The following is an 18,450-nucleotide window of genomic DNA, read 5'->3' on the forward strand; positions in this document are numbered from 1 at the left end:
GTTAAAACTGGTTAAATATAAATTAGGCCTGAAGTTTAGTTACTAGCATTGTACCAGGGTCAGTTTCCTGAACTAATAATTGTACTATGGTTATGTATTGAAACATTTAGTATTATTTTTGCAGTGTTTATGTGAATGTAGTGTTGTTTTAACAAATTATTTGGGCACGCTTATAGCCCTAGAAAAGCTAGTTTGGTTTTTCTCAGGATCATTAAAAAAACAAACCCCAAAATGCAATTTTCAATATTGTAATAATTAACAAATAAGTTTCCAAAATCCAAACACTCCTAGTGAAATGGTGAGCAACCATAGTTCATAAGGTAGGAAGCTGGTCTTGTTGTGTCTGACGTCACCCTAGAGCCTCTTACCTGTTTTGACTGTTTGCCAGCCCAGGGAGAATGGGCTGCGAGCCTGCAGGTTGTAGGAGGAGATCGGGCTGTGGTTGTCTGCTGCAGGACTCCAGGAGAGAGTGGCTGTGCTTTCAGTGATCTCCTCAACAATCACTATTCCAGGTGGGCCTGGGGGACCTATAAGTAAAAGCAGCAGATTAAGCACAAGTTGTCATGATGAGCCAAGAGAAATTGCATTTCCAATATGAATCTCATCAAACGATGTAATCACTTTGATGAATTACATGTTCAGTAATGAAAATTGATAGCAATAGTCTTGTGATGCAAGCTGATTTCCAGTTATTTTGGGGAAAACTTAATTATAGATTTGATTTTTTTCCCTAGCACTTTGTGCCTGGAGGCACAAAGCATTATATTTTATAGGAAAGGAAAAAAAAAAGTAAGTGGGAGCCAACACAAGGATATGAATGTCAGTATCAATTTTAGCTATTAAAATCCATCACAGCTTACAGAGAAAACAGGAGGAGATAGGCAGTTTTACCAGGAACACAATGATCCCATCCATTCTAAAAAGCTATAGGTGAATAGGGCTCATTTTCATGTTTAGTGAACCTGCAGTGTAAACGATGTGTATTATTAAGAAGCTTAGACTCTAACAGGGAAGGTATGAAGGGTTTGGAAATAGTGATACTACAGAGAAGGAAAGGACATACATCGGAAGTGAGGCGTACTTGAAGTTCTTTGTGGAGGCCAAGGGAGACTGAGATTAAATTATTATTAAATGATTATTATTAATTTTTTGCTCTTGATGGGGACGTGGTGAATCAGAGAGGTCAATTCCCTTTTGGTAATGAAAAAATTATATAGAACACTGATGACTAACCTATGTACTTCATCTTTCAGAAAGAATCATGATTTGAATAGAGATGTGTCACATTCTTAAAATGTGCTTTTCCAACACCACAAAGCTATTTAAATTTTAGTGGTTATAATGTAATGCCAGTTTTCTTATTGACATTCTTTTATTCCATACTAGAAACAATTCAAGTGGTAAGACTGTTTTTATTTTAAATTTAAAAATCCCACCTTTAAGGATGTTATTTTTTGAACTGGTCTTCTGCGGCAAGTTTCTGTAAGGATTTGGTAATTCAAAGGCCTGAACAGTAAGGGTTGAAATAGACTGCAAGCAGCTAAGAGATAATTGGATGTCAAAGAGATGGAGCAATTAGTAAAGACCTCTGAGTAGGGAATATTAACAGGGAAAGTACAATGAGATGAAAAAATAGTTTAAAAGTCTCACTAGGGAAAATTACACTTTTAGGAAACAAGAAATGAACTTTTTTTTTTTTTTTTTTTTTAAACCTAGCCTGTGAAGAATCAGCTGCAGAGAAGAAAGGAACTCTTTCCGTTAGAAAGGTGATAGAAAGTTGGGACTCTGGGCAGAGGTATAGAGGACAGTCTTGGGAAGCAGTGGCAGGTTTTCTTCTAAGAGAAATGAAGGAAGAAACATGGATGAAGGAAATGCATAAAGCTTCTGGGATAGCAAGGGAAGAAGTTGAGGGAATTCCTTTTGGAAGGTACTTATCTTTTAACTGTAAGACTATATACAAAAGTTGGAGTGATCGGGTGAGAATGAAAATGAGATAGGCATCTTGGAGAATAACAGGAAAGGTTTGGAACAGCCACGTGATGAAAGTGGATGGATGCAAAGAAAAGCGAAAACAAAGTTTTTTTTTTTTTAATTTATTTTTTTAGAATGGTGTTGGAATCAACTTTTTTTTTTTTTTGATAGCGTCATTTTTTTTTTTTTTTTGGAGAGATTTTCACTGTAGGGCGCGTGCGCTCGCCAGACAGACAGAGAGAGACATAGAGACAGAAAGCGAGAAATCACCCCCCGGGGGGGATGGTCACGCCGCAATCCCTTCTCCTCCATTCTCCTCTCGGGATCTTGGGCACGCACGCACACGCGCCCGGCGTGAGTTTTAAGCCACCGGGTCCGGGACACGAACCACGGTCAACTACGTGGGAGTCCAGCGACATAGCCATTACGCTAACTGCTGGTTCCCAACTTTTTTTTTTTTTTTTTGATAGCGTCATTTTGAAGTAGAACTGATCAACTCGGGTAGGATTGGGGAATCAGGAGTAGGACCAGGAAAAGGAGTTAATGCATCCATTCAGGTTTAGGAGATTGAAATTTTGTTATTCTTTGCCATTAAAGATGCCACCGATAGAGCCACTTGGTAGTGCATTGGTACCACAAGTGGATCTACGTGTAATAAGCCTAGGATTGTGTCCTGGACCCTCCATGAGCACCCCAGGTGTGCAAGCATATGTCCATAATTCAGACTGGCTGAGATAAGAGGTGCATGGTGCCATGAAGACCCTGTTGGGGTTCCTCTCTCTCTGTGTCTTTTTATTTCTGTCACAGAAAAAATAAAATGAACTTAAAAAAAGTCAATGGTGGGACCAGCAGTTAGTGTAATGTCTATGTCGCTGGACTCCCATGTAGTCGACCATGGTTCGTGTCTTGGACCCGGTGGCTTAAAACTCATACCGGGTGCATGCGTGACCAAGATCCCGAGAGGAGAATGGAGGAGAAGGGATTGTGGTGTGGCCATCCCCCCTGGGGGGTGATTTCTTGCTTTCTGTCTCTCTGTCTTTCTGTCTGTCTGGCGAGCGCACGCACCCTATAGCAAAAAACCTCTCAAAAAAAAAAAAAAAAAGCCAATGGTATGGATCAAAGTGGAGGATAATGTCAGGTGAAGCCAGAATGGTGCCTAGGGACTAGAAAAAAAGAGTCAAGGAGACTGGGTTATCATGGGAGGAAGACATAAAAATGAATCAGTATTGTGAGGAGAAATGGTAGAATTTGTGATTTTAGAGGTGGAGCAGTTTCGAGTTAAAGGTTGTTTTGTGTTTATCTGAAGTGAAGTAGAAAAAATAATTATTCGTATTGATAAGGTTTAAGATTTATGAAAGAATGTATTAACTATGTGACCAGTATTAATATTGAAGCCATTAAAATAGTGGGAAGGGATGTGATGTGGAAAACAAATGCTGAACAACATGTCTAACAAGTTTCTATGTTGTGGTAACATACATGTGCAAGGTCACCTATAATTATAATAAAATATTAATGATAGTACTAAGGAACTGTACTAAACATTTTTCAAAAACTGATGATTTATTTCTATGTCACTGTGAGGTGGGCATTATTATCCCTTTTTTGTAGAAGTAATGAAATCTCAAAGAGATTATTTAATTAGTAAGTAATAAATTAATTCACCTAGGGAGTAGTTTTGGTTGAAGTAAAGAAAGAGAAAAAGCCTATGTTACAGACTTTCTTTCCTCCTGTTCCTACAAGCTAATCCTTCATTGAAAGGTAGAGCCTAATTCTTTCACTTTCTTGACTCAGTTCTGACCTGTGACGGATTGATCCAAAAGACTGTGGGAGAAGTGACACTGTATGACTTTTGAGGCAGGTCTTAATTTTTGCAGCTTTACTCCAGGTCTCCTGAAATCGTTGTTATGGGAAAATCCAGCTGATGGTAGTAAGTACATATGGAGACTACCATTCTGTAAAGGAAGTCCCAGCTAGCCCTTTGGAGGTCTAGGAAGAGAACTCCTACGTGCCTCCAGCTATTGCAAGCATCTCATCTCGGGCACCAGGTACGGGAGTGAAGAAACCTTCAGGTGAATCCAAGCCTGAGAAATTTCAAGTGAAAACTGTCTGGCTGTTACATTTGAGCTGCAAAACCATGAGAGAAAATAATAGATTGATGTTTTAAGCTACTAAGTTTTGGAGTGACAGTGACTAAAGCAGACTTCAAAACATAGTTTGTTCTGGGGCCAGGAGGAGGCATAGTGGTTAAAACACTGGACTCCCACATGATTGAGCACATTTCAAATCACAGGCCTGACGACGTGAAACTCAGGTGAGTGCATGTGTGTGTGTGTGTGTGTGTGTGTGTGCCCAGAGTCCCAAGAGGAACATGGAGGAGAAGGGATTATGGCATGGACAGCCCTCTTTGGGAGTGATTTCTCACTTTCTCTCTCTCTCTCTCTCCAGTGAGTACATGCACCCTATGGCAAAATACCTTTCTTTGTTTTGAGAACTTATTCATAGATGGGAAACTGTCAGGAGGATCCTCAGTACTCTAAAATAAAATTTGAAATTAAACTAATGTGTTCATATAGGCATAATTGTCAACAAATTTATTATATGATTCTATAGCATCCCATTTATTCTGTTCCACCCATTCTATTTATTCACCCTTAAAAAGCATTTACTAACAACCACCTATGTGCAAGGTCTCAAGAGAGATGCTTACAAAACAACTCTTTGTTAACTTAATTAGCCTTTCTGAATAACAAAGTTCTATGAAATGTTTAAATTAGTCCTCTTAGATATGTACTTATTTAATAATAATGACTGCTCTAAACAATTTTGCAAAAGTTGAGCAAAAACAAAACATGAGATTTATAATATAATAAACCCCGAGCACTTTTCTCTGTAATATGTCTGTTTGTCCAAATATGATGCTCAGCACAATCATCAGTGACAAGAACAAAGATTTTAAGATCCAGGATAATGATGGCAGCTGTGCAATTATTTAAAATTAGAAACCATTATAAACATTGAGTTGTCCACAAATCACATTATGTTTAAATTATAAATTCTCAAGATGAAGTATTAGGTGGGCAGTAAACTGCCTCATACTGAAGACCATTGGCTCACATGGGAAATGTTCTCAATATAATAATGAAATAAAGCAGAATGAAAAATTATACATGAAAATAAATATCAAGAGGAGCCTGCCAAATATGCAAAGGAAAAGACGGAAAAAATACGTTCATTTGCACATTGGGTTTTTTTTGCTTGAAGTGAGGATATAAGCGATTAATTTTATTCTTAATACTTGCTTGAATTTTCCAAATTTATACTCACATGTATCACTTTTTTTCCTAATTTTTTTTTTTAGTGACATTTTTTCATTTGTTTTTTGTTATGGTATATGTGTGCTTGCTTGAGAGACAGAGAGAGACAAGGATATAAAGTGAGAAATTACCCCATGGTGGGTGATAACCACACCACAATCCCTTCTCTTCTATTTTCCTTGTGGGAATTTGGGCCTACACATACACATACCTAGTATGAGTTTCAAGCTGCCAGGTCTGGGACTTGAACTGCAGTTGGCCACATGGGAGGAAAGTGCCTTAACATCTACTCCACCTGCTGGCCGCAAGCATGTGTTATTTTTAAAGTTATTATTTCCAGTGGTTCTCCAGGAGAAAGTTTTCCTGTTGTGGTATGTTTTCTCTCAAGTATATTCTACTTAACTAACATATTTACTAAATACATGTAAAGCACTGTGCTCGGAGGTGAGAGTGGGAGGCGGATGAGGGAATGAATTATGGAAGAACAAGACAGAGCTTCAGACCTTGAGATGCTGAAAGTCATCTTCAGAGACAGATCTGTTATTTTAAAAAATGCTAGGCAGTAATAAGGTTATGCTCAAGTGTTTGGGGAATAAATTTTCTATCTTACAGTACTATAGCATGCACTTTTTTGGCTCTAATTCTTTTTCTGTAATTTCTATTTATCTGAATTTCCAAGACACTGCTTAGCATGAGTTTTTTTTTTTTTTTTTTTTTTTTGAGAGGTTTTTGCTATAGGGCGCGTGTGCTCACCAGACAGACAGAGAGAGATAGAGAGATAGAAAGCGAGAAATCACTCCCCAGGAGGGATGGCTACGCCGCAATCCCTTCTCCTCCATTCTCCTCTCGGGATCTTGGGCACGCACACATGTGCTCGGCATGAGTTTAAGCCACCAGGTCTGGGACGCAAACCGCGGTCGACTACATGGGAGTCCAACGACATAGCCATTACGCTAACTGCTGGTCCCAGCATGAATTTGGTTTTTAATCAGTATTTGTAGGAGGAAAGAGGAAAGGAAGAAAGGGGAAGGAAAGAGGAAGAATGAAGAAAGGACAGGAGGGGCAGGAGTTATGTTTTTCAGTGTGGAATATTGTGTAGCAATTAACAAGTATAAGCATTTTAAAATATATTATTTAAGGCCAGCCAGTGGCCTGGTGGTTAAGCAGCTGAACTCCCACATGGGTGACTGCAGTTCGAGTCTCGGACCTGGTGCCTTGAAACGCATGCAGGATGTGTGTGCATGTGTGTGTGCATGCCCAAAATCCCAGGAGGAGAAGGGAGGAGAAGAGACCGTGGTGCGACTAACCCCCTGGCGGGATGATTTTTCACTTTCCCTCTCATTCTCTCTCTCTCTCTTTCTCTCCAGCGAGCACACTTAGACTATGGCAAAAACCTGTAAAAAAAGAAAAAAAAAGTATGTATCATTATTTTAGACAAAGATACTATATAATAGCCTCTTTTCTTGTTAAATCAAAATTTGAGTTAACTTTTTTTCAGTCAAGTTTACAGTGGCAATAAAAATGACAAGTAGCTCCATGAATGAAGAAAATAAACCTCTCATATGATTTAATAATAAGGCTTACCATTACTAGAAACTTAAAGTATTACAGGCTATGGATAGATAATTTTTCTAAAGCCTTATAAGTATGAAAAATTCCTTATGAATATATTATTTTAAAGATATTCTAAAAAGTTGACAGGGTGATTTACCTTCCGAGAGATCAAATTCAATTTTCAACTATAGTAAAAGTGCACATGAGATTTACTGGTATTAGTATTAGTTTATCAATACTATTATTTATAGAAAAAAATTTGGTAGATATTATATACTAAGGGCTGGCTGTGATTAGTTTCCTATGTATATATTTAGGAGTAAATTACATATTACCACAATCAACATCTTTGTTTTTAAGGTCTATTAATAAGGGTCCTTGGGACCAGCAGTTGGTGTAATGGCTATGTCCCATGTAGTCGACCGTGGTTCGAATCCTGGACCTGGTGGCTTAAACTCACGCTGAGCACATGTACGTACGCACGTTCAGGATCCTAAGAGGAGAATGGAGGAGAAAAGATTGCAGTGTGGCCATCCCCTCTGGGGGGTGATTTCTCATTTTCTCTCTCTCTCTCTCACTCTCTCTCTCTCTGGTGAGCACATGTGCCCTATAGCAAAAACCTATCCAAAAAAATAAAAATAAATTAAAAAAAGGGTCCTATTCTTGCTATCTCTTGGGTTTGAAAAATAAATCAATCTAAATGCTCTCTTGACTTTCACAGCTAATTTACACAAGACATCTTTGAAAACAGATTAATAAGAGACAAATGTCTCAGTGATGACAAATGCGTGACAGGAACTAGTGTCTGGATGTTACACAGATGCCACTCATTTTATAGGAATCTCATTAACTTTGATACTTAACTGTAATGATTCAGTGTCAGATGGGCAGTTATCTGAAATGTTTTTTTCTTCCCAGGGATAGTGCTATTATATAGGATCACTAGGATAAATATTTTATTTGAAAAATAGGCAATTTAGGAAAATGGACACAGTCTGTTTATATCTTCATGACAAGGACTGCTAATTAAATGACAACCCACAAAGCCCTGACCAGAAGCCACATTTTCATGGATTTAATCCATCTGCAGTTAAGGCCCCCTCCTACACCTTCCCCCCCACCCCAGTCCTCTGGACTGTTACCAGAACAACTCTGTTGACTTAAAGTTCAGTTGAGAAATGTTCCCATCTTGAGGAGCTATGAAATTTTAAGCAGAAAAATTAATACAATACATATCTCCTTGTGACACCTACGGGTCTTATTGTTATATTGGTAGCATAGAATAAGGGCCTAACGCAAGGATTGCCAAAGGATTGTGGAAGTTTTAAAATTAATTGGAGTCGCCTAGATCAACTGTATTATGCTTTAGAGGAGGAAGCAGAACTTGAGACAGAAAACTCTTCCTCAAACAAAACAATACAAAACCAAACAAAAACAAAAACAGAAAAACACCGTCTTCCTGCTTTGTGGGAGCAAAAGAGTTGAAGCAGGTATAGGCTATAGTTTTGACAGTCACTCAAATTATGACAAATTACTGTTGGATTGTGTAATGCATACACAATCCAAGTTGTGTACTGAAATTATTGTGTATTCTCCTTGTAGAGAGCAAAGTCATGGCATGTTTCTGAGTTCTTGTGTGACAGTACAATTCTTCTTGAGAAATTTTTTTTAAATTAATTAATTTATTTTGTGGGACCGAGAGACAGAAACAGAGAGAGATACAGAATGTAGACTCCCAATAAAGTCTTTACTGTGATCCACCCTGAGTTTCAGTCATCCTGGATCATGGGACGTGTGTGTGGTACCCAATGTGGCCAGGGAGATCTGGGGGCATGGACACAACACCTTTCCCATGTGGGTGAAGTTGAGCTACTACCACAGCACCACCTCCCCCTCTAGCAGGACTACTACTTTTTTTTTTTTTAAGAGAGATTTTTGCTATAGGGCGTGTGCGCTCTCTGTAGAGACAGAGAGATACAGAGGCACTGAAAATAAGAAATCCCCCCCCCAGTGTGGGTGGCCATGCCACAATACCTTCTCCTCCATTGTCCTCTTCGGAGTTTGGGCATGCATACACACAGGCCCAGCGTGTTTTAAGCTGCCGGGTCCAAGACTTGAGCCATGGTTGACTACGTGGGAATCCAGTGATGTAACCATTACACCATAAACTGGTCCCCAGGACTATTTCTTAAGCATATCAGTCTGATGCCCAAACTAATTCCCCATACCAAGCAACTTTTGCGGCTCTCACCTAGATTAGATCACATAAGAGGTCCTGAAACTTCCTGATTCAAAAAACACCCCTCTTGTTACACATTATTTTTTCATGTTATAAGTCTATTCAGCTTGTTTTCACTTGTATGTTTTGAAGGACTTTCCTGCTATTTTTCTTATGTGAGAGATTTAAATGAAAATTTAAACTTCTGATTCAAAACATTACATAGATGTTTTCGTTTTAAATGGTTTAAAACTAAAGAGCTAAAGCTGATACCAAGTATGCTATTTGTAAGCCTGAAAATACTGCTTGAGGACAGTCATCTTTTGTAAACACGTACAGAATTATGCAGCAGAACCAAAGAGACAGGCATATCAATTACTCATCAAAGCCAAGCCCTAAACCTGTCCTTCTAATACCAAGTGAAGAGAAGGTTTAGCTACCATCTGGAAGATTAGATCAATGCAGACAAATAAACTCAACTCAGATCACAAGGATTTTTTTTTTTGCTTGTATCACGTAGCTTATTCATCTATAATGGATTACCTAGGACAAAGGACTACTTTGCTTAGATTATATTGAAAGGGCCATGTACGACTAACAACAAAATATTAAAATGCTTAGTCAATAATGTGGCTAGATTTCCTGTAGTTATATATAAATTTTTATTAATGTCTATTAATAACCAGCTGTTGAGATTTCACCTTTAGAATAAATGTGTGAAGAATCATATACTGTTAAATTGAAAGTACTCTATTATTGAGAGCATATTTATTACTATACAAGAAAGTGTGTCCTAATATACCTTTGACATATTGGATTGGTAATGTTTAATTTTATACTGTATTGCATCATCACTTCTTTATTTTCTTTCTAGATACTTTCTTATCATCATGGTATCGTGATGTACCTCATGAAGCCTGGAGGGTTTTATTAGATTTTCTTACTATCTACTAACTTAATTATGTGACCCTTCCCTCCTGTTTCCAATTTCATGAGAATAATCAACTCTTTTTTTTTTTTTTTTTGAGAGGTTTTTGCTATAGGGCACATGCGCTTGCCAGACAGACAGAAAGAGACAGAGAGACAGAAAGCGAGAAATCACTCCCCAGAGGGGATGGCCACACCACAATCCCTTCTCCTCCATTCTCCTCTTGGGATCTTGGGCACGCACGCACATGCGCCCGGTGTGAGGTTTAAGCCATCGGGTCTGGGACGTGAAATGTGATCTACTACATGGGAGTCCAGCAACATAGCCATTATGCTAACCGCTGGTCCCCAACACTTTTCAATAGAGGTAGTCAAGAGAGGAAATGAGAAGTGAACAGTTGTAATTTTTTCTTCTAGAAGCTATTGTTTCCAATTAACTTGATAAAGCTCAACTTTTATTATATCTGTCCATCGATCATCATCTTTATTAACTATCTACCTCCCATTTATATAACCTGCTCACTCAGCCTGAAATTCTTGTCCTACTTTATTTTGCTTATCTAATATATATTGGGCCATTGGAAAAGTCATGGCGTATTTTTTGCATAGAAAAACAGAAAAATATGCCATGACTTTTAGGACGACCCAATATTTAGGCTTCAAGTTCTGAAACTCTGCTCTAACTTCACTTCCTTGAAGGAGACTCCTCTAGCCTACCTAGGTAAACTAATGTACTATATGCATTCATAGTGCTATATTCCTCTCATTCATAGTTGCAATCAAAGTTGAAACTTAATATTTATTTCTATGACTAACTCATTATTAATGGTGCAGGAGGCTGGAATTGTCCTTGAAATTTCTTTGTCACTGTATTCCTGATACCCAGTATGCTGCTTGACAACTGGTATGTTGCAGTATAGGTTTGTAATGATTGAATGAATCATTTATATTAACTTAGCAGCTTAGCATAACTTTGACTTATTTTTTATACATATTTTCACATTTAATCAATCAACATGTGAAAGAATAATACATCCTTACAAAATCATAGCACTATTCTGAAAGAAGACTCTAAACATGCATCAAAAATAGGATTCTAATTATGCTGCTTTCTCATCTTTGTTAAATGCTACTAATTATATACCCACCTGTCTATAGTGCATGTCTAAACAAAAAAGAACAGACTATTAGTGTCTTTCAAAGTTTGATGAGCAATGAAATTTCAGGCATGTTTGTAAAAAGACTGTGGGTTTCCTAAGTTGTACTTAAGAGCTACTGAATTTCAATTTCTGTAACTAGAACCCCAGAATTTTAATTTTTTACAGGATCCTACAGGACATTTTTATACACCCTATGCTTCAGCAATAAATGATCTAAAAAAAAAAGAGATTTGGACGGAATCAAAAGAGTTTTATTCTAGTCTTGTTTCCTGTAAGAGCTTTGGGACCTTGGGCAAGTATCTGAACTTAACATTAAGTCTCAGTCCCCTTACATTTTATAAAGAGAATCATAATATAAATTATAATAGGGTAAACTATGTTAAAAAAATACTTTGTAAATGGAAATGGCTATACTAACACTGGCCAGGTCTTTTACCAGTCTGTAACTTTGACAATATCACTTAATCTCACAATGTTTCATTTTTTACCAGTGAAAGTAAGAACTCGTACACGGCATTTGATTTTATCAAAGTAAATGAGGACAGATATGATAAAAAAAAAACACAGAGACTCTTGGCTAGTACTTAAAGATGGAAAGCGTGATTTCTCTCTCTCTCTCTCTCTCTTTCAAGCACCACAGAATTTTAATTTTTTACAGGATCCTACAGGACATTTTTATACACCCTATGCTTCAGCAATAAATGATCTAAAAAAAAAAAGAGATTTGGACGGAATCAAAAGAGTTTTATTCTAGTCTTGTTTCCTGTAAGAGCTTTGGGACCTTGGGCAAGTATCTGAACTTAACATTAAGTCTCAGTCCCCTTACATTTTATAAAGAGAATCATAATATAAATTATAATAGGGTAAACTATGTTAAAAAAATACTTTGTAAATGGAAATGGCTATACTAACACTGGCCAGGTCTTTTACCAGTCTGTAACTTTGACAATATCACTTAATCTCACAATGTTTCATTTTTTACCAGTGAAAGTAAGAACTCGTACACGGCATTTGATTTTATCAAAGTAAATGAGGACAGATATGATAAAAAAAAAACACAGAGACTCTTGGCTAGTACTTAAAGATGGAAAGCGTGATTTCTCTCTCTCTCTCTCTCTCTCTCTCTTTTTTTTTTTTTTGATAGCAAAAAGTAATGAAGTAAACAAATATGCCAGTCTGTAACATTCAAGGCACTTTAGCAAAGAAGGAAAGCAGATGATTTGCATTTCATCAGAGTAGCAGGAGTCTTAAAGGTGGCAAAAAGTAGACTGAGAGAAGGTGTTGAACCGCCGGGCAACGAGTTTGGTAGTTAATCACGTAGTTAGTGGAGAACTAGTAAACTGTTTTGAACTGAAGGTAGTCTGACATGTCAATTATGAAGAAGAAACAGAATAAACCATACCAAAATTTCAGGCTTGGATAAACTGGAGGAATACCAGTGGAATAAAGAACAACTCTGGGGACTAGCAGTTAGTGTAATGGCTATGTCGCTGGACTCCCATGTAGTCGACCGCAGTTCACGTCCCGGACCTGGTGGCTTAAAACTCACGCCGGGTGCGTGTGCGTGTGTGCCCAAGATCCCTAGAGGAGAATGGAGGAGAAGGGATTGCGGTGTGGCCACCTCCCCTGGGGGGTGATTTCTCACGTTCTGTCTCTCTGTCTCTCTCTGTCTGTCTGGCAAGCGCACGTGCCCTATGGCAAAAACCTCTCCAAAAAAATAAAATAAAATAAAAGAACAACTCTGGAGGAGGATTTCAGTTTTCTTTTCAATTTAATACAATTAATTTTAATTAAAATGGGATGATAATACAAAAATGCACAAGTGGAGAGAAGCCAAAATAGATGAAAAGATCAGAAATAGTCATTATGAGCAACATGATGAGAATCAATCATGAACAGTAATACTGCTGAACAGTGCTAAGAGCCTACATGAAGTGAAAAACATGATTTTCTAAGGGCTGAGTCAACTGTGTTTATTTTTTTTACATCTTATATTTGCTCATGACCAGAAACAGAGGTGATTAAACTTTAAAGTTGGCATGAAAAGACAAAGAAAGTCAGGAATTTCTGGTAGGAATTGAATTAGGTATAGCTCATGACCATAGAAATTAAATGGAGTACATGTGAAACTCAGGGAAAGACTCGATAAACCTAAAGACATGCCTGCTCCAGTAGATCCAAGAAGCTGGTTGTCAGAAGTTTCATGTCTCCAGTTTGAGGTCAGTACGTACATGGCAGGGAGACTAGACCACACAGCAGTAAAAAGTGATACTCTGTGAGGCTGACCTTCACAGGATGGTTCTGAGTTCATGTCTGTCTGGAGACCTCCCTGGGCATGCTGGGCCTGTGTTTATCCATGATCCAGGGTTGGCTGAGTCTGGGACTGGATCTTGGAGTTAAGACCCTGGTGGTGGTGCACTGTCTGTCTGTCTCTCCTACAGATAATAAATGAATAAATTAACGCACACACACAGAGACCAGGGTTTTTATGTCACAAATTAGGGCTCCAAAAATGGAAAAGAGGGTAAAATTATAATGTGCTGTGCTATCAGCTGGTTAGCATATACAGTGATAGTACTAAAACTCCCTTCTTGGACATAAAATCTTAGTGAACACATGCAGCTTTTCTTTAGCTCTCCAATTTAATTTTGTTTTCCTATGGTCTATGTAGCCAAAATTCAGCATATAAATAATTCTTTGGTATTGGTAGTTTTTAATATTTAGATCAATATCTGTTGATTTGAGGATGTGTGTGGGTGTTTGTGTGTGAGTGTATTCATGTACTACAAAGAATGGCTGAGGTGGAAAGTGGAATGGGAACATGAAAAAAATGCCGATACTTAGAGAGGTGGGAGTGCCAAGCTTCAAAGCACATCATTCCCAAATATTTTATTCTTCCCTTTCACTATATCTGTCTCTCTGTCTTATTGACATTTTATAGGACAAGACATTATATTTAATATTAAATGCCTTTGATTATTATTCATTCATTTATTCCATATGATGTCCCTCCTGCCCTATTTATATGATTTTTAAACATTTAATTAGTCTTGGGCCAGCAGGTGGTATAGTGGTTAACTGAACCACCTGGGTGCTGAACTCCTATGTGGTTGACTGTAGTTTGAGTCCTGGACCCGGCAACTGGAAACTCACACTGGGTGTATGTGTATACATGGTCAAAATCCTGAAAGAATGGAAGAGAAGGGATTGTGCCATGGCCATTCCCTCTAATGGTTGATTTCTTGCTTTCTTTCTTTCTGTGTTTCTCTGGTGAGTGTAAAAAAAAAATAATTAGTCTCTTTGGGGAAAAGAATATTCATTCATTAGCATATTAATAACTTGATCAACAATAGAGAGACAACATGTACTCTGTGTTGGACTCAGGATAAGTAAGTGATCAAGAAAAGGAAGTTTCCTGCCTTTCCGAGTTTAACATTCCAAGGGTAGGAAAGTCAATAAACTAGTGAATGAGATATTTTCAGATGGTAATCAATACAGTGAAGAAAGCAAAATGGGGTGAAAATTAGGTTCATGGAAAAATAGATACACAGAGGTAGGTAACATTTGATAAGTAACTGAGCAATGAATACCAAAGAGGGAGTCAGCTACCACATAAGGCTTATGGGCAAGTGTTTTCCAGGCAGAGAATATCAAAGACAAAATTCCTAAGTGTTCATGAATATGGTTTAAGGGATAGAAAGACTACGTGCAGTTTGGAGCACAGTGAAGGAAGAGAAGGGAGGAGGATGATAGTGTTGGAAAGATCAGGAGGTCCCAGATAAAAGAAGAATTTAGACTTTATTCTGGGTGTGAATCAAAAGTCACTAGACAACATGTTAAAAAAGTCAAATCACAGATGTTTTGAAAACCACAGAGTAAAAGTTTGATAGAAGCCCTCAAAGGCAATACCAAGGTTTTTGGGAAAATGTATTAAAAACATTTAAAGTATGAAGTGATTTTTCTTTGCAAAATGGCTTTGTAACAAATGTAAATTGTGATAATTCAATGAATTATTTTTCTTTTTTTTCTGAAATGAAGCTTTATTTTCATTTGCTCCAAGGCACAGGAGAGGGTTCCAAGGTAATTCAACAGTTGCTAAGTGGCGGAGGGAGAGGCTTGGAAGCCTTGACACCAGGAGATGGAGGGGCTCCAGGCTGTTGGGTTCTGGAGGTCCCTACGGTGAGCCTTTCAAAGACACACTAGCCCAGCCCAGCCTGGGTTTCACCTCTTCATCTAGAAGTGGGCCTCCAGGAAGTCACAGACATGGCGGTCACTGTGGGCAGAACCCACAGCATGAAGATTCAAAAGGGCCTGGTTCAGACTCTACTTCAGAGCCAGGGCAGATTCTATGGCCTCCAGGGTTTTACTCCACTCATCCTGGGATGGCTTCTGCACGTCCTGGAAAAGTGTGTGGCCGCCATGATGGTTTTGTGTCTTTAGGAAATGCTCAGCGCCCTTGTGCTTCTTCTTTGCCAACTCATAGAAGTGGCCCACACATTCCAGAACCATGTCCTCACTGCTGAAACAGAATCCCAGGGAGACGTAGGTGTAAGAGGCTAGCGGATGCTGGTTGACCATGTGGTTCACAGCGGCCTCCACCTTGGGAGAATAATTCTGATGAATCTGAGAGGTCATGGTTGGTCCACAGTTAGAAGGTAACCACAAATATGGATTGGCTGGTCCAGAAGGAAATGTCTGAGAAGATGGACTTAGAGACGGCAACTAGTGAAGAGACCGAAGGGTGGTTGGGGGCTGGGAAGAGAGTCCCTGGGTCTGTTCTGTCTGAACACTAGTTGAAGCAAGAAACAGATCCACAGGACCTCCAGGCACTCTGCCCAGTAAATGAATTTTCTAAGGCAGTTTTATTGTAGTGTAGCTTGGTAGGTGTTACTAGTTTAATTTCAATGATGGTGGTAGTCTGAATTGGTCTCTTGCAATATTATTTAGAGCTTGATAATTCTCCTGCTTACATCATAAGCAAAACCAAAAATGACACCACAAATTTGCCATACCAGTCATGGTGTGACATGGATTTCAAACATTTTTTTGCACCCAAAAACTTGTGATATTACTCTGTTCTTTCCAGAATCTCTATGAAGTCCCCTCACATGTGGTTGTTTTTAGGAGATGGAAGTTTGACTCCTTCATATTAAGCTAAGTGATTTGTTCAGACTAGTGAGCTGTGAGCTAAAATGACTTGGGTCATTTTGCACTGAAGCATTTAGTTGTCAATGTAAGACTCTGCACAGCACTATGTTTAAATGTTTATTTAATTTTTTGTTTGTTTTTAGAAAAATACAAACACCTCTTAGACAATTATTATAACCTTCAGGTGAAAGAAAGGTAAATCAACAATTGCAGGCAGTAAAGTAGGCATAGTCATTTAATGTAGTCTTACAAGACTTGCAGTTGTACACACTCTCCAAATTCCAACATAAAAGTAATACTGTCCATCCGTTGAAGGTGATCTTTCTGTAATAGAAAATAGATATTTGAGGGCGTATTGTATAAACTGCCGAGAATAATGAAAAATATCCAAGTCGTTTGTTGAAAAACTCAAGTGACCCAGATATAATCTTGGAATTTATTTGCTAAGCTAGTATTATATAAATCCTAAGAACACATGAGTTAATGAAATCCTGTAGGAAAATAGCATATGGTGTGTTAAAATATGCAAGGTGCCATGTTTCTGCAAAGCTTTTATAACTCCAATATTGGATTTATTGTGTGTGACTCATTATAGTTTCATAATTCAGATTACGATCAAGAAAATAATGTAGCTATATGGACTTCCTACATTTTCAGTCTCACTATTCCTTTATGAATAATGTATAGATCTCCCCGTGACTTATTTTTACAAACATACAATGAGGTAAATTTGGAATAATTATTTCAATGATGTAGTAGGGTAGCCATTCATGAAGCCATTCTCTTTCAGACAGGTGTGTCCTTGACAATAATACTGCCTAAACTCTGAGTAGGGCACATTCTTTAACATGTTGTTGTTTTCCTGAAGTGTAAGTCTGTATTTTTATTTATTTAGATTTGCTTTCATGATTTTTCTGGAAACCAACAATATGCTCTATAAGATACCTATCTGAGAGGATAGATAAGTTTGATAGTCACAGAAATGAACACAAGTTGACAAACATGTGTCAGGAGTCATTAATTTTATATTTTAACTGACTGAGCAAATGAACAGTTCCTTAAGGATTTAAAAAAGAATGACTATTACCCCCCACCAAGCGCTTAAATTACCAAGCAGTGACTTAGATATAATGGAGAAAGCATTGTCTTAGTAGTTTCTTGATGGTTGCTGGCTTCCACTTTCAGAATTTTTGTTATCCAACTGTAGGAAGAACATACACCAGTATGTAGTGTGACATTAGGGCTCAGCCTGAAAGATGACTGCTGTCATATGGTGACAGTGAACTTGGTACAATCCTGATGCCCACCATCTAACTCATTTGGAGAAATGGAGACAGTAGGCTCCTGCAGAAACACTTAAATAGAGCAGTTCTGGCGGCTGGGTAATTTGTAACAGATGTTCCATATAATGGATGGATTACAGGGAGAGTGTCTGTAATGCAGACTATCTTGTTCAGTGGGGTATGATCGATGCTGCTTATTAGCTTGACTTAACATTCTGTGAGCTGAGGTTTTGAGATAAATATGTGAGCTTTGATTTACTGATACATACAGATCAGGTGATAAAATGTCTTTGCAGCAGTGATTAGGTATTTCAAATGAAGTTTACTAATAACAGTTCTATTTCTCGAGTTGGCATGAAAGAAATAATTATATGAACTAATAACCTTCGGAACAAGACATGTAATTCAAACAGACTTGTTTTATGCCATAGTTTTCTGTGATTAATGAACACTTAAATTAACCAAATCAGAATGCTGACAAATGAGAACGCTGACACCGTGGTAGAGATGATTAACTTATGTGGCATGGAAAAAGTTCTTTCATTATGATTTTGTACTTTTGACCTAGAATGTTTTAAAATTTAAGACATAATTCTGGAGGAACTTGAAAGTCATTCACACTGTTTGGTTTCACTTTTTAAAATCTAAATATTTTATGCGACTGTTCTATTTCACAATCACTTCTAAATCTTTTAGTCCTTGGTGGTGTTCAGAAAAGCATATTATTCATTTTAAGTTTTTGTTTCATCGCCAGCTAAACCAAAGGTATGGCAAAGTTATATGTAAACATTCATAAAAGCATGTTAATGTCTTAAAAAATTGAATACTGTTATTTAATTCCATTTTGAAATATATTTTTGGTACTTATATAC

General features: G+C 37.8%; 1 protein-coding gene and 1 pseudogene across 1 annotated transcript in view; both read right to left on the reverse strand.

Annotated features, from left to right (window-relative positions):
• Nucleotides 1–18,450, reverse strand: part of CNTN5 (contactin 5) — a 515,333-nt gene that overhangs the window by 76,676 nt on the left and 420,207 nt on the right. The window contains exon 15 of the mRNA XM_006150105.2: nucleotides 369–527. Coding sequence (XP_006150167.1) covers nucleotides 369–527 — 159 coding nt within the window. The remainder of the gene's footprint in view (nucleotides 1–368; nucleotides 528–18,450) is intronic.
• Nucleotides 15,381–15,827, reverse strand: LOC102497670 (ferritin light chain pseudogene; annotated as a pseudogene).

The sequence above is a fragment of the Tupaia chinensis genome, unplaced genomic scaffold (genome assembly GCF_000334495.1).
Source record: "Tupaia chinensis unplaced genomic scaffold, TupChi_1.0 Scaffold000276_2, whole genome shotgun sequence".
In the NCBI taxonomy this organism is placed as follows: Eukaryota; Metazoa; Chordata; class Mammalia; order Scandentia; family Tupaiidae; genus Tupaia; species Tupaia belangeri.